This window comes from Camelus bactrianus, chromosome 18 (genome assembly GCF_048773025.1).
Source record: "Camelus bactrianus isolate YW-2024 breed Bactrian camel chromosome 18, ASM4877302v1, whole genome shotgun sequence".
In the NCBI taxonomy this organism is placed as follows: domain Eukaryota; kingdom Metazoa; phylum Chordata; class Mammalia; order Artiodactyla; family Camelidae; genus Camelus; species Camelus bactrianus.
The window spans coordinates 26802087-26826968 of NC_133556.1; the positions used below are offsets into that span (position 1 = coordinate 26802087).

The 24882-nt window shown below is 52.0% G+C and overlaps 2 protein-coding genes across 6 annotated transcripts; one reads left to right on the forward strand and one right to left on the reverse strand.

The window, feature by feature from the left end:
- The first annotated feature begins 5988 nt into the window (after positions 1-5988).
- Positions 5989-16347, forward strand: PKMYT1 (protein kinase, membrane associated tyrosine/threonine 1). 5 transcript variants are annotated; one of them, XM_045512766.2, is made up of 9 exons: positions 5989-6184; positions 6624-6731; positions 11965-12332; positions 13244-13737; positions 14442-14548; positions 14644-14816; positions 14903-15060; positions 15913-16011; positions 16096-16347. In XM_045512766.2, exons 3-9 carry the CDS (start codon positions 11982-11984, stop codon positions 16205-16207), a joined length of 1494 nt encoding a protein of 497 aa, XP_045368722.2. In that variant the 5' UTR covers positions 5989-6184; positions 6624-6731; positions 11965-11981; the 3' UTR covers positions 16208-16347. The 5 variants fall into 5 exon arrangements, with proteins under 5 accessions (XP_045368722.2, XP_045368721.2, XP_074202557.1 ...); XM_045512765.2 differs by having other exon boundaries at positions 5990-6184; positions 11827-12332; XM_074346456.1 differs by lacking the exon at positions 5989-6184 and having other exon boundaries at positions 6479-6731.
- On the reverse strand, positions 12743-20130 carry PAQR4 (progestin and adipoQ receptor family member 4). The gene is made up of 3 exons (XM_010949851.3): positions 19292-20130; positions 17765-17986; positions 12743-17591 (listed from the first exon to the last, which is right to left on the reverse strand). The coding sequence occupies exons 1-3, from the start codon at positions 19455-19457 to the stop codon at positions 17158-17160; spliced, it is 822 nt and encodes a 273-aa protein (XP_010948153.2). The 5' UTR covers positions 19458-20130; the 3' UTR covers positions 12743-17157.
- Positions 20131-24882: the final 4752 nt, after the last annotated feature.

The following is a 24882-nucleotide window of genomic DNA, read 5'->3' on the forward strand; positions in this document are numbered from 1 at the left end:
TTAAACACCCCTGCTGGGAGGGGACCCTCACCCAGGCCCCCCCACTGGGAGTAGTAGAAGCTTTGCTGGCAGACCCCAGGGGGCCAGCCCCCACCTCCTTCAGCATGAGTCCAGCCCTGGGCCTCTTCCCTGCCCCATCCTTCATTCATCATGGGTGCTGACAGCTAGACCCCCAGGCCCCTCCACCCCCCGTCAGGGACTGGGGCCCTGGCGCCAGGCCCAGAGGGCTCAGATGTCCCCCCAGCAGCTGGCAAGGAGCAGGCAGGCACCCTAGGCCCAGCCTAAACACAGCTGGGGGTAGGGAAACCAGGCCCAGAAATGTGGGTGTAGCTGGCAGGGGAGACTCAGAATGAGTTACTGTGTTACACGAAGGAGGCAGTGTGTTACAGGGGTAAGTGGCAAGGGAACAGTGTAGCAGACTGTATCACTGTATCCCACAGGCAGGCCTGTTCACAAGAAGAGCCAGTCTATTAACCCATCTAACCCTGGAGAGCACAGGGACCACACCAGGAGATGGCCCTTTGCCCCCAGCTGAAGCTGGGTTTGCAAGAGCGGGCCTGAGCCTCCGTTCCATGAAGGACGGTGACACACAGGGATGGGTCACCCCATGCTCAGCCTGTCCAAGAGTCTACACTCTTTCCTGAAGGCTTGGCCGGGGTCTACCTGTTGCATGAGGCCCTCCCAGCTCTACCTCCATCTCCTGCTCTGCTCCAGCAGCACTGACTCTTAACTATAAGGGACAGAATTTGTGGAGGGGAGCAGGTGTCATTGCTCAGGATGCAGTGGGGGCAGCATTGCAGGAGCAGGAAGGGGCAGGATTGCAAGAAGGGTCCCTGGGGGTTAGTAACCACTCTCCATTCCCTTCCTCAGGGCAGGCAGAGGAGCCTGAAGCAGGGCCAGGCACAGGGGGCTTGGTGGGGAGCTGAGGCCAGGAGGCCAGGAGAGGTAGGCCTGGGAAATGCCAGGAATAGGGGGGTCTGGACACCAGCCCCTACCTCATCCAGGGAGTCTGTGGACCCCACTGGGCTGGCTGGAGACAGCAGTGATTCAGGGCTCCTGGATCCTAGTCCAGAGGCCCCACACTCTATCTGCTGGCCTGCCCCCTGCCCAGCCAGCCCCTCTGGGGCACCTCTGGCTAAGGAGTCCAGCCTACCACCCCAGGTAGCCGGGCAGGGTGGGGCCTGGAGAGAGGCTGGAGTAAGAAGTGGACAACAACGGGTAGAGGGGCTTTTCAATGTGAGGCCTCTGAGCCCACAACACCTATGGGGGCCCTTGGTTCAGCCACCAGTGGACTGCAGGGCTTTTACCAGGTACCCACTCCCTTGCAGTGCCCCCAGGCACTGAGATTCACCTGCATCCCACCTCCCTCTCTGCCTCCCCTCCCACCCACACCCTGGACTGCACCCTTGCCACTCTCTCTCCCCACACCAGGGCCTGCACCCAGGGGGCATGCTCATGTGAGTGCACATGCCATGCAACTGTGCTGGCAGCACCCACCCTCTCTTACCCCCCAACAGACCCACCTTTGCACAAGGCCCCTCTGTTCCTGCTGGGTACCCTCAGCCCGGTGCACCAGCACAGCTCCCCACACACCTACTTCCTGCCCTGCCTGGCAGGCAGCCATGACTTGGAGTCCTGTGGGCTTTACTGGCTGCTGGGAGGAGCACAGGGGTGGCCCCTGGCCCCAACCACCCATAAGAGCCTGGGACAGCTGGGACAGTCCACTCTGATTCCCTGGGGAGGGCTCTCCTGCCAGGCCACCTGCTCTGCCCCATGGCACCAGGCACTGGTTCCCTGGCCTGCTCATGGAGGGCAGCTGAGTGGCCAGTGATCAGTAACCTGGGCACTGGATTTGGGTTCAGACTGGGTTCAAATACCAGCTCTACTGGGCTGAGGAGCTTGAGTAGGAATCCCACTTCCCCGAGTCTATCTGCTTGCCTCTATAGTAGGGGAAGGAAGTGGGTAGAAGTCAGTGATAGAGCACGTGCTCAGCATGCACAAGGTCCCGGGTTCAATCCCCAGTACCTCTATTTTAGAAATAAATAAATAAAAATAAAAGGGGGGGGGAGGGATAAATTAGGAGTTTGGGATTAACAGATACACATTACTATATATGAAACAGATAACAAAAACCTACTGTATAGGGAACTATATTTAATCTCTTGTAATAAGCTATAATGGAAGAGAATCTGAAAAAATATATATATGTATAAATGAATTGCTTTGCTGTACACCTGAAACTAACATTGTAAATCAACTATACTTCAATAAAAAATAAAATTTAAAAAATAAATAATTTTTAAAAATGGAGTGGGGGAAATAAACAAGGTCCTACAGTATAGCATAGGAAACTATACTCAATATCTTGTAATGGCCTGTAATGAAAAAGAATATGAAAAGTATGTATGTGTATAACTGAATCACTATGCTGTATATCAGAAATTAATACAATGTTGTAAACTGACTACACTTCAGTTAAAAAATAAATAAAAATATCTCAAATAAAAAAAATAAAGTCGGGAGCTACTTCTTACCCCATTTTACAGGTGGGGAAACAGAGGCAGAGAAGAGAAGGGACTTGGCCCAGGTTGTACAACTGAGCAGCGGAGCTGGGACTTGAAGCCAGGCAATTCACAGGCTCGAGTCCACAACCCTCCACTCGGTTCATCCACACGCTTCTGGCAGCAGCAGACCTATTATCCCAGACACCACTTTGCTGTCTGCCCACTCCATGCCAGTCTGGGTCCAAGGGGTCTGCTTCAGACCTGGGATGGCTGAGGACCCCCTGCACAGACCCAGACACAGACATACAGCTCACCCTGCAGGCTGCCAGGAAAGTTTGGCCCAGGAGGAGGCAGGCGGGGAGACCAGGAGGGACCATGCAGGAGGTACCGGCTGGGCGCCTGCTTGGCCCCTGCCAAAGGGAAAGCCAGCGCCAGCTACCACTGCCAGACTGCCTGGGTGCTGGCATGGGCTTATGGAAAATGCCAACCAATCTGGGGCCTTGGGCCAGCTGACTGCCTGGGACAAGGGCCCGGCCTAGTTGGGCACCCCTGGTCCCTGTAATGTCACCACCTCCGCCCCCAGCAAGACCAGTTTCCTCAGTTCACCCCCAGCCTTGCCCTGGCAGGGCCAGCCTGAGAGTATATGAACAGCTTAGGGGTCGAGAGGGTCTCTGATGGAGCCAGGGCCTGGCCTACCCTTAGCTCTCAGGTGTGAGGGGACATGGCTTAGCCTCTGAATAGAGAAGCAACTTTGAGAGGCCGGAGTTGGGATCCCAGGGCAAAGAGACAGCAGGGGTGCTGAAAGTCCAAGACGGAGGCTCAAGAAGGGCATTATCTAAAATAGCACAGCCTGGGTCAGTGGGCTCCCAGCCAGCTGCTCACAGCAGCAGCACCTGCTAGGGTGGGAATCTGGGAAGGCCAGGGGCCTGCAGGTCAGGCATCTTCTGAACACGCAGCTGTGCTAAAGGCCCCTCAAGTCACACCCCAGCCCTCTATCTGGCAGCTCTTCAGCCTAGATCCCTGCATCAGGCACCTCGGGGACACCTCAGTCACCCCCAGGCACTTGTGCTGTGCAAAGCTGATTTCTATTAGCTCCCTCTCCCCACCCACCTGTCAGTTTATTTTAAAAACAAACAAACAAAACCAAAACCTTGTGGCAGTGTGAAATATAGCATCCAAACAAGAGCCTGCATGAGACAGGAATGTACAATATAACAAATACGTATAAAGCACCCATGCATCTGGCACAGAGGTCAAGAAATAGAACACAGCCAGCTGCCCAGAAGCGCCCACTGCAATCTCTTCTTTCCTGTTAGCGTAGCCACGTTCACACTTGTGGCCACTCTTGTCTTTTCCTTGCTTTTCTAAAGTCACATTATTCCAATTTTGCGGCCCCATTCCTGGAGGGGTTTTGCTAGTGAGTAGTGAATGCATCTTCAGGGAGAGTCTCCTCCGGCCCAAGGTGCTGTTTCGGAGACAGGTCGCACGGGGGCGCCCAGTTCAAGCTGGCTCTCACGTGGACCTGCCTGCAGGACCTGGGGAATCCCATGCCTGGGCAGAGTTTGGGAGGCTTCCTCCTGGATGGAGCACCAGCCAAGCGTTTTGGTCTCAAACCTTTTGACCCCCAGGTGGGTGCAGGGGTCCTGGCTCCAAGTGTCCTCCAGGGGCCTCCTTTTGGCCCAGGCAGCTTTTTTGAAAACTGCAAAACACTATACACTTGAGGGAGTGTTACTTTTATGATTAAACAATGAGTAAGTTCCTACTGCATGCTTGACCATGTCCTTTTCTCATTTAGTGTTCATATACCCAAGGAGATCGGAACTACTATTATCATCCCCATTTTATAAATGTGGAAAATACAGGCCCAGAGACATAAAACAATTTGCCTCTGATTGCAGAGATTCTGTGTGGCAGAGCAGGGTTGGAGCGCTAAATTCCCTGACTCCATAGCCCAAGCCCTTACCTGGTATCTGTACTTAATTTTATATTATAGCCCTTCTATACAGTGAAATGTCCATTGGAAGTATATTTTTCAACTAGAACAATTTTAAAGTCATTATGAATTAGACTTTCAAGAATGGACAGTTGGAAGAGGACCTGAGTCCAGGACTCCTGGAGATGTGGCTGGCAGAGGGGATGGCAGCTGGAAAGGGGTGTGCTTGCTCCCTGGGGTTTCCTGGGGACAAACCTGGGGTCTTTAACAAGGATTCAGCCTGAGTGACAGGGGCTGTGGCTGCCAGATATGCTAATGCAAAGGAAGGGAGGATGGAGGTGGGCTGTAGCCCCCAGAGAAGCTCTGGGTCTTGGACCTAACCCAGGATGCCTCTAGTGCTGGTCCATGCAGTGGAGTGTTTGCTGAAGGTGTCAGCAGCACAGTTGGCTGGGAGCCCTGCAGTCCATGACCTTTCAGCAACTTGTGGGGGCAGGTGGTCAATGAGTAAACCGATAAAGACAGAATTTCAGATAGAGATAAATGCTATATGAAAATAAGGGGGGAAAGGAGATGTGATGAGATGGGGAGCATTCTAGGGAGGGTGGCCTAAAAGCATGACCCATCTAGATCCTGTTAAATGGATAAAAAGGTCCCCTCTGGTGAAGGAAGAAGCAAACCCCAGCCTACTGTTAGGAATCAGCGCTTGCTCTGCGCCGGCCCCCCTGCTAAGAACTTTAAGGGGATCATCCTATTTGAACCTCCAGTTCCCTGAGGGAAGCGTCATCAGCTCCATTTTTACCAGAGAGAAAGACTAATCCGAAGCTCAGAAAGGCCCAGTGCGTTTCCAAGGTCGTTCAGCCAGGAAGGGGCTAAGGGAGGTTTGAGTGGAGCTTGTCTCAAATCCAAAGGATGAGAAGGGCTGCCTGGAGGTCTGAGGCCTGGAAGCAGGAGGCTTCCCGTCAGAGGCAGAATTTTCTACTTCACGAAGCCGCGCGTTCCGGGGGTGGGGTGGGGGATGTCTGTGTGGCATTCCCCACCGCTTCCCCAGTGCAGTACACGGCAGGCATGAGGGAGCCAGTGAGGCCTGGGCACGCCACCTCGCAGGGACGCCAGGGGACCCCGGAGGCCGCCGGACTTCCTGTTCAGCCCCAAGTGACCGCCTCTTGGGGCTACACCTCAGGGGCGAAACGCAGTGACCGGTTCCTTTTATAGATGCAGAAACTGAGCCAGCCCAGAGGGCTGTGGGTGCCAGGGCCAGAGTCTGGAGGTCGGTCGAGGTCCGGAGGTCCATCGGAGTCCTCAAAACCCAGCCGGAGGGGCCCAAGTGCCGCCTCAGCCTGAAAGCCATGCTGCACAGACCTCCGCCCCCAGCCAGCGCCCAGGAGGCTGGCGCTTGCGCAGTGAGCGCGCTCGGCCGCTGAGCCCACGGGGCGGGATCGGCTACGCGCACGCAGGGACGTCAGGGCAGAGCCCCAGCAGGGTGACCATCTCTGATAGGCTACATCGGGGAGGCGGTGGGGTAAGAGGCGTTCCTGGGCGGGGCTTCGAGTCCGGTTTGGAATTTTTGGCGCGAGTCGGTTCCGCGCGCGTTCACGGGCCGTTCCCCCTTCAGATAGTCCTCCCGCCCGGGCGTGGGGAGCCGTCGACCATAGACCCCGGACCGCCTGACCGCTCTGAGGGCTCCCGCGCCCTCTGCCGACCCGGAATCTGGGACCTCGCTGAGCTGCGCCCCACCCACCCGCCCCAGGTGAGCCCATACCTGGCCCTGACGCTTCTAGGGCGGGACTGCCTCCTTCTCCTTTCTACCTCCCTCCCCGGCAACCCCTCGCCCTCTGACAGCCCTTCTCCGGATCTGTCTCCCCCATCACCCACTCCAGCCCCCTTTCTCATCCCCTCCAACAGCCCCACGTCTCACTGTCCGGCTGGGTCCGGCCCCGCCCCTCTGATAAACCCTCCCTGGGTCAGCCTTGCCCCGGGCGGCCCCGCCCACTTCCCCTCTACTGGCTCCCGGGTGACTTGCCCCTGCCCTCCTCCTCCTCCCGCCTCCCTATCACCCGTCTTCCGGAAGCCCCTTCGCCCAGCGACTGCTCCCCCTTTACGCGTTCGTCCCCAGGAAAAGCCCCACCGACCCTTCCATCTGCAGTTCCTCCCCCGTGACAGCTGGTTTGCTCAACTCTGCTCACCAGGGTTTCCCCACGCCCACGAAGGTGAATCAGCTGTGGCCCTGCCCAGGAGGAACTCACAGTCTAGTGCAGTAGACCGTGGTCAGCAGATGTGTCCGGCCCAGTGAGAGGGTGAGGCCCCTGAAGGCTGAAAAAGTTATCCCAGCCTAGTCTCTGTTCAGGGCTACCCTGGATTCACCGGGAGTCCCTGCTTCTTCTACCTCCCCTATCCCACCCCCTAAGCTTTTTGGTCACGCCTGTGGTGCTACAACGTAGTGACATTGGAATGGTCTGAGAATTGGTTTAAGATGCAGGTGCCCAATGTCCCTGAATGTGCTGGGCCTGGACTTGGAGGCTGTACTTTTAACCAGTACCCTAGGGTAACCTGACTCCCTGGTTCACTTTGAGAAACTCTGGGATGGGTTTCCTGAGGTGGATGGAGGCAGAGGAAGGGTCCCCATAGGATGTAGGGTGAGTCTTCCATATAGGCCCTTGTGGGGGTCCCTCCCCTCATCCCTCACTCTCCTAGGCACTAGAGTCACTTCAGATGGCAAGTGACTGCCCCCTCCTGTTTCAGTTACTGACTCATCCCCTGCTGAGTGAATCTTTTGATAACACTGTGGCTTCCTCTCAGAATTGGAGTCCTCTCCCTTTTTCTCTCTGTTTTTCTTTCAATTATAACATTATAGCAACACAGTAGCCCTCTCTGCTCCAACACAAGTCACTTACACCCATGGGACCGTTGTATTTTGTGTATTCTTTCAATTACTATTCAGAGCATTGCTTATAACAGTTATTGCAGGATCTATACCCCAGACACTAGGCTAAGCCTTCCATGAGGTCAGTATTACAGGTCCACAAAACCCTGAAGCAGGTGTGTTTCAGAACTCAAAATGTCTCAGATTTTAGAAAGCTAGTAAGGTGCATGTTAACATTTATATGTAACACCACCCATTCATGGGTCTGGGGCATCACCCCATAATCAGAAACATTAATATTTCTGTCAAGAATTATATGAATATTCACACTTAGAGGGAAGAATGGGCCAGATCAGATTTTTCTACTAAAAACATTTTGCATGTGGATATCCAGTTGCCCCAGCTCCATTTAAGAAGGCAGTTTGTTTGTTTGTTTGTTTGCTACTGAATTGTTTTGGCATCCTTGTCAAAATCAATTGACTATAAATGTGAGGGTTTATTTCTGAACTCTCAGTTCTGTTCCATTGATCTTCATGTCTATCCTTATGTGAGTACCACACTGTTTTGATTACTGTAGTTTTGTAGTAACTTTTGAAATCGGGAAGTGTGAGTCCTCTAACTTTGTTTTGATTGTTTTGACTATTTTGGGTCTTGTGAATTTTCATATGATTTTTAGGACCAGTTTGTCAATTTCTGCAAAGAAGTTCTCTAGGATTTTGATAGGGATTGTGCTGAATCTGTAGACCAATTAATCAATTGGACAGTGTTGCCGTTTTATCTATATTGTCTTTGGATCTATGAACCATAATGTCTTTCCATTTATTTAGGTCATCTTTAATTTCTTAAAGAAGCTAAGGGAAGAAAGAAAAGCAAGTGTATGTGTATAATGTTTGCTACATTGACCTTTATTTATTCTTTTTCTACTTTTTCTTTTAGTGTTTTTCATTTTAAAATTTCTTAATTTTTTTTATTATGTTCACCTCCTTATTTACCTCTTCTGGTTCTCTCCACTTGTTCCTGTGGGTTTGAGTTACTATGTGGTATCATTCTCTAGTATTGTTCCCACACACCTTCTTTGTGCTGTTATTTGCAAGTATATTACATTTCCATATATTACATGCCAACAATACAATTACGTAGTTTTATAAATTTGCTTTTAAATCAGCTAAAAGAAGAAAGGAGAAAAAATAGTGAATTTGTACGGTCTTTTAAACTACATATACAACATCATTGCCTTTATTGGGGCTCTCTTTTTTTTATGTGGATCTGAATTACTGTTGGGGATCACATGCTTTCAGCCTGAAGAACTTCCTTAGTTTTTCTTGTAAAGCAGGTCTCCTAACAATGAATTATTTCTGTTTTGTTTATCTGGGAATACCTCTTTTTTGCCTTTATATTTGGAAGATAGTTTTGTAGGATGTAGGATTCTTAGTTGACAAAATTTCACCCCTAATGCTTGAATATGTCATTCCACTTCGTTCTGACCTCCATTACTTCTTTTGAGAAGTCAGCTGTTAATTTTATGGTTCCAAGTGATGAGTTGTTTTTCTGTTGCTGCTTTCAAGATTTTCCCCTTGCTTTTGGCTTTCAGCACTTTAAATGTGGTGTGTCTGTGTGTGGATCTCTACGTTTATATTACTTGAAGTTCATTGAGCTTTTTAGCTATATTATTATTATTTTTTAAATCACATTTCGGAAGTTTTAATCCATATTTTCCCTGCTCCTTCTCTTCTCTTCTAATGTACCTATCATGCATACACTGGTTCACTTAATGCTGTCCTACATTTCTCTGAGGCTTGGTTTCCTTTTCTTCATCTATTCTTCAGGTTGGATACTCTTTATCAATCTATCTTCAAGTTCACTAATTATTTCTTCTGCCAATTCAAATCTACTGTTGAACACCTCCAGTGAATTTTTTTTTTTCATTTCAGTTATTGCACTTTCCAACTCTGCATTTGGTTCTTTTGTAATTTCTATCTCATTATTGATACTCTATTTGGTGAGATGTTGTCATCGTGTTTCCTTTACTTCTTCAAGTGTAGTTGCCTTTAGTTCTTTGAACGTATTTATAGAGGCTAGTTTGAAATCTTTGTCTGTTAAATCTGACATCTGGTCTTTCCTACAGGCAGTTTCTGCTGCCTGTTTTATTCCCTGTGTGTGGGTCACCCTTTCCTGTGTCTTTGCCTATCTTGTAATTTCCTGTTGTTGTTGAAAAATGGACATTTTAGATAATATGTTGTAGCAATTGCAGATACTGGTTCCTCACTCCACCCCCGAGGGCTTGGGATTGTTGTTTGCTTGTTTGTTTGGTGCCTGGCTGGACCATTGTAGTGTTGTCTCTTTTCCCTGCAGTGTGAAGCCTTTGGCTTTGCTCCTCAGAGGGCCCAGCCTTGGGCATGTATACAGCCACCCTGGGACGCCAGTGGTTTTAGGGTGGGTGGGGGCTCTCTTTGTCTTTTCTCCAATCATACCTAGCTGTTAGGCTCCACTTATTGCTGGCTGGTTGCTCTAATATTTTTGACAATACCCTGGAACATCAATTGTTCCATGGATTGATCCAGTCAAATTTGGGCTTTAAAGGGGTAGCTTTTGAGTTCAGTGTTTAAGGTTTGTTCTGACCCCAGGAAAGCCCTTCTTAGCTATCTCTTTCCCCATTTGTCTCTGGTAAACTAGCTGGCCTATGGTTCAGCTTGTAGCACTAATGAAGGTCCTAGCCTCCTATTTGCTTACTACCAAAACCTCCATTGATTTTGAGAGTGCCTTTAGGCTTGAACTTCCCAAAATGTGCTTCTGTTCTTTTCTTTTTTTTTTTTTCAGTATATATTTATTGAAGTATAGTTAGTTTACAATGTTGTATCAATTTCTGGTGTACAGCAGAATATTTCAGTCATATAGGAATATACATATATTCATTTTCATATTCTTTTTAATCATAAGTTACTATAAGATATTGAATATAGTCCCCTGTGCTATATAGCATAAACTTGTTTATCTATTTTATATATATTAGTTAGTATCTGCAAATATCCAACTCTCAATTTATCCCTTCCCACCCCCTTCCCCCACTGGTAACCATAAGTTTGTTTTCTATGTCCATGAGTCTGTTTCTGTTTTGTAAATAAGTTTGTTTGTCTTTTTTTTTTTTAAGATTCCACATATAAGTGATATCATATAGTATTTTTCTTTCTCTTTCTAGCTTACTTCACTTAGAATGACATTCTCTAGGTCCATCCATGTTGCTGCAAATGGCATTATTTTATTAATTTTTTATTGCTGAGTATTATTCCATTGTATAAATATACCACAACTTCTTTATCCAATCATCTGTCGATAGACATTTAGGTTGTTTCCGTGTCTTGGCTATTGTAAATGCTGCTGCTGTGCACATTGGGACACATGTATCTTTTTCAATTAAGTTTCCCTCTGGATATATGCCCAGGAGTGGGATTGCTGGATCATATGGTAAGTCTATTTTTAGTCTTTTGAGGGATCTCCATGCTGTTTTCCATAATGGCTGCACCAAACTACATTCCCACCAACACTGTTGGAAGGTTCCCTTTTCTCCACAGCCTGTCCAACATTTATTGTTTGTGGACTTTTGAATGATGGCCATTCTGACTGGTGTAAGGTGATACCTCATTATAGTTTTGATTTGCATTTCTCTGATAATTAGCAATATTGAGCATTTTTTTCATGTGCCTATTGGCCATTTGTGTGTCTTTATTGGAGAGTTGCTTGTTTAGGTCTTCTGCCCATTTTTGGATTGGGTGGCTTGTTTTTTTGTTATTAGGTTGCATGAGCACACTGTGCTTCTAATAAAGTCAGTTTTTTTGCAGAGAGAGCTTTGGTGCTCTCTGTTTTATGACCTACCTCTCCCCTGGGCAGAGTCTCTGAGCCACAACTCTGGAGCTGGGGGCAAGGATAGTGGCACCTGTCTCTGAATGTCACTGCTGCCTTATAAAGAAGGCAGTAGCCTCTGGCCTTGCTGGCTTGCCTCTCCCAGTGTGGAGCCTTCTCCTTAGGAATGAGCTGGGACTTTAGCAGTTGGGCTCTAGTATTGCCAGCCTGCTGGAGCTGAGTTAGAACTTCTGCCCTAGGAGTAGGAGCTGGTGAAAGGAGGGAAACCAGCCTCTCTGCTACACTCAGCTGGGATTTAGCCTCTACACTATGGAGCTGGAAGTGGAACTCCACTAAATGAGTTTTAGTCTAAACTATGGAAAAAGAAAGCAAGAAAGAAACTTTTGGAATTCAGACTTTTTAAAATTTTAAACTGGAGATAAGGGATAGTGAGCCTATGTTAATATTTCCACCAGACAGTCTTGGAAGAGGTTGCATATTTTAAGGCCTAGCAAGGTCTGGGATGCGTACACAGGTGGTCTGGCTCCAGAATTTGCCTTGCTTTAACCTCTGCTGGACCATGGGGGCCTCCAGGACATGACCCTGTGGTTTCCAGTTTATGTTTCTCTAACCTCCAAGGTGCAGGCGACTGGGTGCAGGCAAGCAGACATTTGTATACCTTTTCCCCACAGGTACTGGTGGGCCCACGGCCTCCATGTCTAAAGCAGAGCGTGGGTCTGGAGTAGGCGTGGCTCTCTTCTGCAGCCTCTTTGGGGCCACAGGACCAGGTGCTGTTTGAGTGACATACTGTTCTGTACTCTGCCCCTCAGGGGCTCCTGTGCTGGACATGCCTGTGCCCACAGAGGGCACCCCGCCACCCCTGAGTGGCACCCCGGTCCCAGTCCCAGCCTACTTCCGCCATGCAGAACCTGGCTTCTCCCTCAAGAGGCCTGGGGGGCTCAGTCGGAGCCTCCCGCCCCGGCCCCCCGCCAAGGGTAGCATCCCTGTCAGCCGCCTCTTCCCTCCTCGGACCCCGGGCTGGCACCAGCCCCAGCCCCGGCGGGTGTCCTTCCGAGGGAAAACCTCCGAGCCCCTGCAGAGCCCCGTGTATGACCCGAGCCGGCCAGAGTCCTTCTTCCAGCAGAGTTTCCACAGGCTTGGCCGCTTGGGCCATGGCTCTTACGGAGAGGTCTTCAAGGTGAGTCAGGTAACATCTCCCCACACCTGTCTGGGGGTCCCCCCTCCTCACCCCCATTTCCCTGGCCGGGATGGGCTAGTGTCTTGAGCAGCCTGTTTCCCTCCCCTCCCCTGCAAGCCCTCCTCTCGTGGGCTGACAGGCTCCCCTTAGTGCTTGATTTGGCTGCTTTCTCATACCACCCCCTCCACAGGCCCCTCTGAGGCCCCCTCAGGACACACTCTCCCTTTGTCCAGAGCCTGGCACGCCTTGTGGTTGCTCCGGGCTGCCATCTCCTCCCGCCCCGTGCCAGCCACGCTGGGGTTTTTGGCGAGCTCTGCCCACCCCGAGCCAACGCCCCTCCCAGTGCAGGCACACGCCCGCCGCCACCGCCCCCAGCCAGCGAGCGCTCAGGCGACGCCCTCCATGCCACCTTTTGTTTCTTAAAATATATTTTCCAATCGTGTATGTTTTCTTTAAAACGGTCATTTTCCTTACACAAGGATTCTATGAAGACAATTCTGTTGTTAAAAAGTACAAACAGGCCCCTAGATCAGCTCTCCTTCCTGGAGAAAACCATGGTGATTCTCAGGTGGTTCGTCCTTCCGGACCTTTCTCCGTACATCTCTGGAGTTGACCATGTAGAGAAGAACCCATTTTATATGCTACTCAGCAGATCAGATGGCCTGTATTGTTCTGTAGCCAGCTTTTTTCACTTAATGCATCCTAGCCACCTTCCCAAGTCAGTACTTAGAGGTTCGCCCTCTCTCAGGCTCCAGCAAACCAGCACCTGGGGTGGAGGTTTGTCCAGCTTCGCTCTTGCACTCACAGGGGTCTCTCTAGGGCAGACGCCACACTGCACCTTTCACAAATGTGAAACCTTAACAGAATCTGCCAGACTGTCCTCCTAAATGGTTGTGCCCCCTCCCTTCCAGGTGCGCTCCAAGGAGGATGGCCGGCTCTATGCAGTGAAGCGTTCCATGTCACCATTCCGGGGCCACAAGGACCGGGCCCGCAAGCTGGCTGAGGTTGGCGGCCATGAGAAGGTGGGGCAGCACCCGCGCTGCGTGCGGCTGGAGCAAGCCTGGGAGGAGGGCGGCCTCCTGTACCTGCAGACAGAGCTGTGCGGGCCCAGCCTGCAGCAGCACTGTGAGGCCTGGGGGGCCGGCCTGCCTGAGGCCCAGGTCTGGGGTTACCTGCGGGACACCCTGCTCGCCCTGGCCCACCTACATGGCCAGGGCCTGGTCCACCTTGATGTCAAGCCTGCCAACATCTTCCTGGGGCCCCGGGGCCGCTGCAAGCTGGGTGACTTTGGGCTGCTGGTGGAGTTGGGTGCATCCGAAACTAGCGAGGCCCAGGAAGGAGACCCCCGCTACATGGCCCCTGAGCTGCTTCAAGGCTCTTATGGGACAGCGGCCGACGTGTTCAGGTAAGGGTGGGGATGTGGGAGGCCTGCCCTGGTGGCTGGGGGTGTGGTCAGCAGGGTGAACACCATCCTAGCCCCAAGGCATGAAGACCTGGCCTCAGGACAGGAGACACATCCCCAAGGGGGTCAAGGTCCCGCCCCCTAGTCTAGGGGGCTCTGAAGAGTTAGGCTGTCTAAGCAATGAACCCTCTGGAACCAGTTTACGGGATTCACCCATGTCCTTACCACACCTCCATGGGAGGGACTATTATTACTTCATTGACAAGGAATGGGCACAGCAGATTAAGAGACTTTCCCCAAGTCCACAGCTAGCAGGTGGTGAAGCGGGGACTGGACCAGGCGCTGGGTTCCACAGTCTACTCTGGTAACCACTGCTCTGCCTCGAATGTATCCAATCATGTCAACAGAATGAATGATGAGAGCATCACTGTTAACCACAGCCACCAGAGTGCCAGTCCTGTGGTGGTGGTGGTGGTGGTGATGAGGGTGCTAGGAGGACTCACTACAGTGGTCCATGCTCCATGATGTGGTCCATGTCCTTAGCCCTGAAGAGACCTTCTCAGGGCCCCCAGCCCCCGCTTCCCCACCTCACCGGCTCATGGCAGAAGACAGAAGCCCTTTCCCACTCTCTTCCTGGGGGCAGCCTAGGGCTCTGGATTCTATGTCTCAAGGCCAACCGTACCCTTCTCTGTCCCTGTGCCTCCCAGTCTGGGCCTCACCATCTTGGAAGTGGCATGCAACATGGAGCTGCCGCATGGCGGGGAGGGCTGGCAGCAGCTGCGCCAGGGCTACCTGCCCCCGGAGTTCACTGCTGGTGAGTGGGGGACACATTGTAGAGAATGGCTGGCAGTGGGGAACCATGGGGCTCGAGGGCCTGTCACTCCTAATGTGGCCCTGCTCCATGGATAGGCCTGTCTTCTGAGCTGCGTTCTGTCCTCACCATGATGCTGGAACCTGACCCCAAGCTGCGGGCCACGGCCGAGGCCCTGTTGGCCCTGCCCATGCTCAGGCAGCCGCGGCCCTGGAGCGTCCTGTGGTACATGGCTGCCGAAGCCCTCAGTCGAGGGTGGGCCCTGTGGCAGGTAGGCTGGTGAAGGGGATGGGCAGTCCTGCTCTGCTGTCTGGCCCCAGGGTCTGCCCAGCCTCCCTCATGCCCCTGTCCCCACAGGCCCTGCTGGCCCTGCTGTGCTGGCTCTGGCATGGGCTGGCTCACCCTTCCAGCTGGCTGCAGCCCCCTGGTCCGCCGGCCACCCCGCCTGGCTCGCCACCCTGCAGCCTCCTCCTGGACAGCAGCCTCTCCAGCAACTGGGATGATGACAGCACAGGGTGGGTGAGAGCTCGGGACAGACGGCTGTGGGGGGGCTGTCATTGGGGGCCAAACCCCACACTTGAGGCCCAGCCAGAAGCCCAGGGGTATTAGTGGTGAAGCGGGACACCTCCCACAATCCTGGCCCCCGTCAAACCCCAGGAAGGGAACCAAGGCTGGGGGTGGTGCAGCTGTTCCTTCTCAGCTCAATGAATGGGGCGGGGTCTGTACAGAGTCCAGCGGGGCTGGCAACCTCACACTTGGGGCGCTGCCATGCTAGGGAGCCATGGTCCTGCTGGGAAAGGCAGGCAGTGCAGCCCCCGCCCCCGTAGAGGCTGCCAGTACACAAGGACAAGGCATTATCCTTCCTCTCCCAGGACAAAGCCCCCAGAGCCTGGCAAGCCCTGCGCTGGGAGGAATTCCTTAGTCCCAGGTGCCTGGTGGCCAAGCAAGAGGCTGTAATTAAGAAACTACTGCAAAGGAAAACCACACGCTAGGGGCTGACAGTTCTCAGGAGGGATTACACCATTACCTCCTTCCTTATGAAATGTTACCCCATCACCAGGGGGACACTTCAGAGCAGACTCGAAGTGCCAGAGAAGCTTCATTTACTACAAGGTCATTTCAAAGCCAGTTCAGGCAGAGCCCGTGTATTTCAAAAAGGGCCTCTGAGTGTGGTCAGGTGGACTTTAGAAGTTGTCAAAGTGCTTCTTTGAAAATACACCACACTTCCATTGTCTGAGACATGGCCTCCCACCCCGGGGACAGGGCTAGTCTTGCTGCTCCCACCCAGCTGTGGCCTCCTCTCCAGGCCCTCCCTACCCACTCCAGCCTACCCCCGACACCTTGCTGGTCTTGCCCATCCTGTGTAGGCCCGCGCTCTCTCCAGAGGCCATCCTGGCTAGGGCCTCCGGGAGCACCTCCACCCCCTGCAGTGGCTCCCCTGCCCCCCGGAGCAGGTACACGCTGAGGTGAGCGGACCCAGGGTCCTGGGGGTGGGAGGGCAGCTCTCAGATCTTGGGAGTCACTTCTCTCTTTTCTCCCTCCTGCCCCAGGGATGCTCTGGATCTAAGTGACATTGACTCAGAGCCCCCTCGGGGCACCTTCCCCTCCTTTGAGCCTCGGAACCTCCTCAGCCTGTTTGAGGATTCACTGGGCCCAGCCTGAGCCTGTGGGCTCAAGCTCGGCACTTTTAACCTTTTAGCTCCTCCCCTCCATCCTCCTGGAGGTTGGGGTCCCTCTGGAAAGTGGGTCCCTTCTGCCTGGCCATGTCTAATAAAAGGTATTTGAATCTCGGGAGCACCCCAGCTCACTTGCATGGCAACCAGCACTTCCTGCCCCTTTTATTGACATCGCCCAGGATCTGAGGCCCCTGGGGATGGGTTGAGGCTGAGCTCTCCTGCAAGCCCCCCAGCCCCAGGCCCACAGACTGGAGCTGGGAGCCCCACATGGTGTGGAGCAGAGATTTCTTGAGCAGGTATGTCCCTGGTAGGCAGGTCAAGCTGTCAAAGAGGAGGGTGGGCCCTTAGCTCAGCAGGGACTGGGTCCAGGGCCACTCAGCTCTCTGTGTCTCTGTGCCAGTTGCCTGGAAAAAGCATCAGCAGCCGCCCTCCTGCCCCTCGATCCTGAGATAAGAGCCTTATCTCTTATCTCAGGATAAGAGATAAGTCCTGTTGCCCAGACCCCTCACTCCACAGTCTCTGGGCAGAAGGGAGAACAGGGAGGCAAGCCTTGGGCTGCTGGGAGGGCTGGTATGCTGGGCCGAAAGACAGAGGGCATGAAGCATGGGCCAGACGCTGGGCCAGGGACCCATGAGGTACCTTATCTGAGGGTCCCAGGAGGGGCCGGGGGGGTGATGGCTCTGGGCTGGCAGGATCCCAACTCACAGAGGGTAAACTGAGGCCCAGAGAAAGGAAGCTGGAAATCTAAGGTGTGAGGAGGAGAAGAGGCTAGTCCACAGGCAAGAATGGGTAAACAGATGAGGGATCCCTGTTGGGAAGTCCTGTTTGCTGGAAGCATCCAGGGAGCCAGGCCCTCGCAGAGCAGCAGGAGGAGGGAAGCATGGTGCTCTTGGCCCTGGAAGACTGGGCCGGCCCGCATGGCAGGCAGGAGGTGACTCAATCCGGGGGGCAGGCGTGGTGGGCGGCCCAGAGCAGGTCAGGCACGACGCCAGCATGCAGCTGGAGGATGGAGCCCACGCTGAGCAGGTGCATGATCTGGTGTGAGTTACCCCAGTAGTCGAAGCGGCCAGGTCCCCAGCGCTCTGGCAGGCGGGCCACGTTCACCAGGCCCCCGAGTAGTGCCAGTGCATCCATGCGCAGGTAGCAGAGGAGGGAGCCTGGAGCCCCCGAGCCCAGCCCCATTCCCCGGGCCCCAAACACCAGGAGGCGGGCACCAGCCTGCCAGCCAAAGGCGCGGAGCCGGGCACCAGTGGAAGGGGCGGTGAGGGCCCGCCAGCCAGTCACACCCGACAACACGGTGTAGCCTACCAGGGCAGCTGGGCGCAGCCAGGGCCTGCAGGCCAGGGTGCAGTGGATGATGGGCAGGGCCCCTGCACAGAGGAGAGAGGCAGGAGAGGGCACATCAGTCTGGGGGCCACTTGCCCCCCTTTTTTTTCCTTTCAGTTTAATCGATACCTGCCCTTTCTAAGGCTCATGTGAGTTTACCCGAACCCCCAGCTCCCGTCCTTCGAGCCTCCCACCCCCACCCCATCCCTTGGCTCACCGAGAGTGTTGACGAGGCAGACCCCACACATATCCAGAGCAAGGAGCCGGGTGTACACAGGGCTGCCCCCTTTGTGGCACATGAAGAGGTGATAGAGCACAGAGCCAGCAGGGGGTGCCAGGCAGGCCACACAGTGTGTGCCCCCCAGCCAGCCATCCTTGCCCAGCTGACCCCAGGGCATGGTCATGGGCAGCAGCACCAGGAAGCCCAGCAGGGCCAGCCCTGGGGGAGGGAGACAGTTTTCCATCAGACAGCTTCAGCATTGAGGACAAGTCATGTCCTCAATGAGTCCACAGTCTAGAGATAACATGAGAGGAATGAAAGCAAGACAGGCCCTGGCAAGGCTGTTGGTTGGCAGGCCCTGGGCTTTCAGTAACTTTATTTAGCAGAGCTCACAATAGTTCTGGGAAGTAGAGACCATTTTATCCCCACTTTACAGGTGAGGAAATGCCCCCAGGTGACCCCAGTAAGTAAGCAATGGAAGGAGGACACAGCCCGGGCAGCCTGACTCCCATGCTGCTCTCACCCTCCCAGCCATGCCACCTCCCCAGAAAGCAGGGTGCTCCAACCCCCCAACCTGGCCTCCATGTGTCTGCAGGAGCCAGGAGGCGAGACTTCAAGCTGAGTTCAGAACAAGACATGTGGGCGATGATACCAGAACCCAGGACCACTTAGCTTGCTCCTCCCAACCCGTATGTCCTCTCCTCCCCTTAAGTGACCAGACAAATGGAGGCTGTGGGCCTTTTGGTGTTCCAGAGAGGAGTGAGGCCAGGCAGGGGAGGAGGCTAAAGGGACCTTGTTTGTCTCTTCCCCAGGCACCTTTTCCCAGAGCTCCGTTTCTCCCAACCCAGGCCTCCAGGGCCATTTGTACCCCTTCCTGCTGGCACTCTGGCATTGCCCTCACAGGGGTCAAAGGCTAACAGCAGGCTGAGGCTGTGGGCTGCCCACTCCTGGCATGTCCCCAAGGAGGCAGGTACCAATTCTGGGCCCAGCGCACCCAGGATCCCTTTATCACCACGGGACACGCCAAGGACAGGCAGGGCTGTGTCACCACACCTCCGCAGGGCGTGGAGGAGGGGCCCAGCGCCTGCTAGGGCAGGAAGAAGTTGCCACCAGGTGGAGCCCCGTGCCTGGCCTGCTCCAGGCAGGGGCGGCAGGGCAGCCTGGGCCTGGCTTCTCCTGGGCCCCTTCTTGCCAAAGTCAACACCCATCTCCGGGACGGGTGTTGGGAGGAAGAGGATGCTCAGAGCGCAGGGATTACGAAGGGGCCGGACACCAAGCTCCTTCTGTCCAGGGCTCAGAGGGATTAAGAGGAATAGGTCTCCCACTCTGCTTCCCTCGCCTGCCACGGGGCCCCCCGCCGGGGAAGCGGAAGCAAGCAGCGCAATCCCGGACAATGGCAGCTTTGTCACTGCGGCTCCTGGCTGTGCCAGGGCCCGGGCAGCCCAGGACCTCGGCGCTGGGGCTCTCCTCAGCCTGCGGCCCAGGCAGGGCTGCAGCAGATGTGGGATGCGGGGCGCAGCTCACCGTGCGTGTAGATGTTGCCCAGCTCGTTGTGCATGTAGAAGAGGCTACGCAGGCAGCCGGAGCCGCTACTGGCGGGCCGGTAGCCGGTCAGTACGAACTTGTTGAACTGCAGGTGCGACGGCGAGCTGGACCAGTCCAGCAGGCGCGGCCCGGCTAAGAACGCCATGGCCCAGCCGGGCGCAGTCGGCCCGTGCTTCTCTTGCCCCGAGGCCGCCGCCTCAGTGGGGCTGCGGCCCCCAAAGGCTCACCCCGGCGCCCACCCCCCGCCCAGTGCTCGGTCCGCGCACGCGCTGGCTCGAGGGTCCCGGTCCGCGCCCCTCCCGCGCTGCGCAGGCGCGGGCCCTGCGACCCCGCGTCGGGGTTGAAACTAGGGACGCGCCAGGGCCGAGCGCAGTGAGGCCGGCTCCGCCGGGGCTGGCGCTCCGCAGGGACAGCTAGCAGAGGCGGCAGCGGCCGGTTGTCTCTCCGCAGCTCAGCTGACGGGCGCGGCCGGACGCGAGAGGGGACGCCAGGCTCCGCCCTAGCTTCTCGCCCTGCCATCCCGCCAGTGTTTCACGCTCCGGGCTCCTGACATCGCGGCTGCAAGGGCCAATCCGCAAGGCTGGCGGGGAGGTTCCTCCCTGTGGCCGCCCAGGCCGTCACTCTCTTAGCGTAATATATGCTATCCCAGTCTCATTTGCATGGGGTGCCTGTTGACTTGGGACCCAACGTTGTGGGCCCCACTGGCTCTGATGCAGGAAAATGGATGTGGGGCGTGAGGAGGGCTGTGTCCCAGGTCTTGGTTGAACCCCTGAGAGGTGCCCCACCAAGTGTGGGTCCTTGGCTTCCCCCAGGGAAGAATTCAAGTGCAAGCCACAGTTGAGTAAAGGTAGATTTATTTAGAGAGATACACACTGCATAGAGTGTAAGGCAAGAGAAAGGCAAGGAAAGAGGTACGGGAATTGGTTGCTCAGGTTAAAGTATAAGTAGATACACACTCCACAGACAATGCAGGCCGTCTCCAAAGAGGGGGAAGTGAAAAAAGGGCGCGAGGCCTGGTGTTGCCAGTTTTTATGAGCTCAGTAGTTTCACACGCCTACAGGTGGGACCTTTCCAACTACCCTGGGGAAGAGGCTGGGATTCCCAGGAACTGGGCCACAGCCCATTCTTTGGCCTTTTGCAGTTAGCCTTGGGACTGTCATGGCACCTGCGGGCATGTTATTTATCACACTGTTACAATGAGCACATAATGAAGCTCAAGGTCTGTTAGAAGTCAAACCTCTCAAACCTCAAGGCCTACTGGGAGTTGAATCTTCCACTATTTTGGTGTTAAATTGCTGTATCATTCCTTAAATGGCTGTGCCTTGTGCCCTTCCCTCCTGTCTCACTCTCCCCTCAGAGATTTTACTCCCATAATCTTCTGGGGTTGCAGAGGGGCGATGGTCCGTCTTCTGAAACTACTTCCAGACTGAGTAGGGGCGTTGACCCTGCCTATCAGGGAGTAAAAGTCTCTGAACACTAATCTAGGGGCCCCAGGGGCAGGACAGCCATTTGTTTTTGTGTCCAGAGGGCTAAGGGTATGCGCTGGAATCCTCACATAGCCATTATCTGACATGGGACTGTTGTAACCCACTGTTTTTATTGGCTTTTGATGAATTTTCTTAAAGATGAAGCACCTTTGTAACAACAGTTTAACAGTCTGTAATGACACAAAAGACTTAAAAGGCATGGTTAAACATCTGAATTGATAAAGAGACTTGTTTGTAATTACTAGAATTATGACTCATTGTATTTAACTTAATATATTAAATAATCCTAGTTAAGTTAATATCTAAGATGTCTCAAGTTTTTTTTTGAAGCATCTCAAAGTTAGCTGGAGCCACAAAAAACTTTTAGAATTTGTTAAATATTTAAAATCCTGATTATACATGAAATTTTTTGGTATATTTTTTATGAAACTCTTTTACTGAAAACATACATATTTGCCCACTGTGTTTGAAATACTTATTTTAGGAGTTTTAATTACATATTATAATTTTAACCCTTAAAAACCTTAAATCTCTGGCAAAAACCAAGAAGCAAGCAACTGTGAATTGGTTGTCATATCACAGTTTCCTGACTGGAAATGAGACAGGATGGAAGGGGGCAGGGCACAGCCACTCAAGGAATGACAGCAATTTAACCTCAAAATGTTGGAAGATTCAACTCCCACTCACCTTGAGGATTAAGTTGGTTGGAGGTTTGACTTCTAGTGGACCTTGAGCTTCATTATATGCTCATTGTGACCGCATCAGGCGCCATGAGAGTCCCAAGGCTAACTGCAAAAGGCCAAAGAATGGGCGGTGGCCCAATTCCTGGGAATCTCAGCCCCTTCCCCAGGGCAGTTGGAATGGTCCCACCTGTAGGCGTGTGAAGATACTGAGCCCATAAAAGCTGGCAACACCACGCCTAGCGGCCCCTTTTCACTCCCTCCTCTTTGGAGATGGCCCGCACTGTCTATGGAGTGTGTACCTACTTATACTTTACCTGAGCAACCAATTCCCATACCTCTTTCCTTGCCTTTCTCTTGCCTTCCACTCTATGCAGTGTGTATCTCTCTAAATAAATCTACCTTTACTCAACTGTGGCTCCCACTTGATTTCTTTCCTGTGGGAAGCCAAGGACCTGCACTTGGTGGGGCACATCCCAGGGGCTCAACCGAGATCTGGGACACGGCCCTCACACCCCACATCTGTTTTTCTGCATCAGAAACTTATGTTTTAGTTTTTTTCCCCCATAAGGCAAAGGTAGATAAGCCTAGACCTGCCCAGCAATTAATGTTTTAATACTTTGTAAATGACACAGACAGTGAAAATTTTAATTTAGTTCAATAGTCTGTAATGACAATTTTTAAATTAGTTTCAAATTTTAAGTACCAAAAGTTGAGGAGAGACAATTTTAGGTAGATATTTCCCAAACAAAGCTCCTATGGAGTTTACCCCAAATCTCTTATTTTGTTACTTTTTTGAAAGTTTCTTTTTACATTGAGTTACTTTTCTCGTTGACAAATTTGTTACAGACATAATAGTCTTACTTGACCTCTAGTAAGCCTTACACAACAGAAGTATTATACTTAACACTGATGTTTCTAAAGACATATTTGTATTAATTAAGCCAACAAGCTTAAGCTAGCATCGATACCAATACCAGTACTGAATACTTATTATATAATGTGAACCTGAAATTTCTTTTGGCCAGTTTCTTTATGTTTGAGTATTTATATAAGTACTTAATTTTCTTAAGCCAATTAAAGAGCTCTTTTACCATTTAATTTTGCCAATACCATACATTTATGACATATAAACCAGACACCTTATAGTTTTTATTTTAAAAACTTTGTTATGAATCAGATATAACAAAGTTAAACCCATTGGCTACAAAAGAGGTTGGATTTAAACTCGGTTTTTGGCAGATAGAACAAATCAAAGTTGCCTGTCTAGATGGCTAAGCCTTTTTACTAATATTTATGAAAAAGAGACAAAATTTTTACTTGTTCTTAGCAAATTAAGTTCCAAGTTATTTATTTCCCCTTTTTTTTTGAGATTTGCATTTTAAAAAGCTGGTGAGATCAGAGTTCCTGGAGAAGACAAGGTAGAATGTTTGTATCTCAAAGGCATAGGAAGGCAAGTTTCTCCTAGAAAGACTTTGTTTCTTTAAGGCCAGAAAAAAACAAACAAACAAACAAACAAACAAACAAAAAAAACCTTTAGTACTTGTCTCTTAAGATAAATACATAGGGGAGGTTTTGGGAGTGGTAGAAGTATTGGTGGGCTTTGCATCATTTTTGGAGCCACACCTCTAGTCCTGTAAAGACTAGATTTGTAAAACAAAGACAGTTTTGTTTTTCCTCATTTAGCTTAGGGAAGTCTTTTCCAAAAAAAATTTTATTGGGCCCTGAATATCAGCTATGATCAGTTTAGTCCAACCGATGGCTTCCCATTTGGCCATCTATTTATGAACACTTTTGGGGAGCCTTCCTGTGTTTGAGAAGTTTTTTAATTAGGGCTCTTGGTTTGGCCCTTGATTTGAAGAGGCTTGCCTATAGCCTCGTGTGGTCCCATTTCTAATGAGAACCTGACAATAGTAGATCTGTCGGAGATCTCAGTTTCCCAGACAGCAGGGTTCACTTGAGAAACAATATGGGGTGGAAGGGAGACCTCTCCTGGTTTAGTATTGATGTGGGTTCTCAAGGCTAAGAGCAGTCATTTTTCTTGGTGGGTGCCTTCTTCATAAGGGTCTCCAAATTGTATTACTGTCTGGAATTTAGTGAGTAAATCCCTTCCCACAATGGGATGGGGCACTAAGGCATGAGCAGAAACTGATGTGCAAAGGTAAAATTTTCTAGTAGGCCACTAAAGAAGGGGGGAGTAGATCACTTGGTTTGGGGCTTTCCGTCAATCCTTGTTATTACATACGAGAGGGGGATAAGGGTCCAGGGAAATCAGAGTAGGCAGCCCCCGCTTCTAGTAAGAAGACAACTTTCTACTTGCCACATCAAGTGTTACCTGAGACTCCTCCAGAGAAAAGACCAGGTATCCTGTGGGAGCCAGGGAGGGTCTCGTCAGTCTTCAGTCATCTCAGCCATCATTGGTTTGGGAGCCCCAACCCCTCTTCGAGACTGGGGGCAGTCCCACTTCCAGTGGCCTTTTTGCACGTGGGGCAGGGTCCCAATGGACTTTTCCCATACAGAAGGTATTCGTTTTTCCAGTGGCCTTCCTGGCTGCACTTAAAACAGGCCCCCTTTTGACGAGACAGTGGCTCTGATCCAGGCATTCTAGATCCTGTCCTCGCCATGGGTCTTTGTGGAGGGTAACCCCAAGGTGGTACAGGGATTAAGGCTGCTGCTAAGAATTGTGCCTTTCACTGTTGTCCCTGAATCCTTTTTGCCTCTTTAGCCCTGTCTCTATTGTTAAATACTTTAAACGCCAGATCCATGAGCTGATTCATCTGGGGACCCCAGCTGCCCAGAGGGGCCTTAGGGGTAGATGATTGGGAAGAAGACTATCCCGCCTCAGAGTCAAGGGGGGTAAAAGTTCCTGGCTGTGGGCCTCGGAGGTGGACCCATAAAGAGTTATCTGAAACTTTGAGATCCCACTGGGGGAGATGTTTTGAAGGGCACATGAGCCAGGCATACCAGGAAGGAGTTCCCTAGAACTGGGTCTTCGGATAGGGTCAGGAACATTTAGACATATGGGACTCCCTACCCCGACCCCGTTTACCTCCTCTTTTACAAAACAGGCCTAGCTGCAACATGGTGTTGTAATTTAATGATTCATTCTTTGGTCAGACCTCTTGGTCCCGTAGTTTGTATAGGGGCCATGCAGTATTGCAAAGGAAAATTAATTCCTTTTTCTTCAAACTATTCTTTTAAAACTTTTTCCAATTAATATGTGTCCTAACGGGGAGTCCTTTGGGATACTTGTAGTTGTCCCCATTTTGGTTAGAATATCCTGTCCGTGAGCCTGAGGTGGCTCCTTTGGACTAGTCAAGGAAAGGAGCAACGGCCAAAGGGAGAAAAGGTGACTAGAGCCCCAGGTTCTAAATCTTTTAGAGGGAAGGAGGAGACCTAGGTC

Coding starts and splice junctions, on each gene's coding strand:
- PKMYT1 (XM_045512766.2), top strand. CDS start 11,982: ATGCCTGTGCCCACAGAGGGCACCCCGCCACCCCTGAGTGGCACCCCG. Junction 12,333..13,243: donor CTTACGGAGAGGTCTTCAAG/GTGAGTCAGGTA, acceptor CCTCCCTTCCAG/GTGCGCTCCAAGGAGGATGG. Junction 13,738..14,441: donor ACAGCGGCCGACGTGTTCAG/GTAAGGGTGGGG, acceptor TGTGCCTCCCAG/TCTGGGCCTCACCATCTTGG.
- PAQR4 (XM_010949851.3), bottom strand. CDS start 19,457: ATGGCGTTCTTAGCCGGGCCGCGCCTGCTGGACTGGTCCAGCTCGCCG. Junction 17,987..19,291: donor GGGCAACATCTACACGCACG/GTGAGCTGCGCC, acceptor TCCCTCCCCCAG/GGCTGGCCCTGCTGGGCTTC. Junction 17,592..17,764: donor CTGCCTCGTCAACACTCTCG/GTGAGCCAAGGG, acceptor TCCTCTGTGCAG/GGGCCCTGCCCATCATCCAC.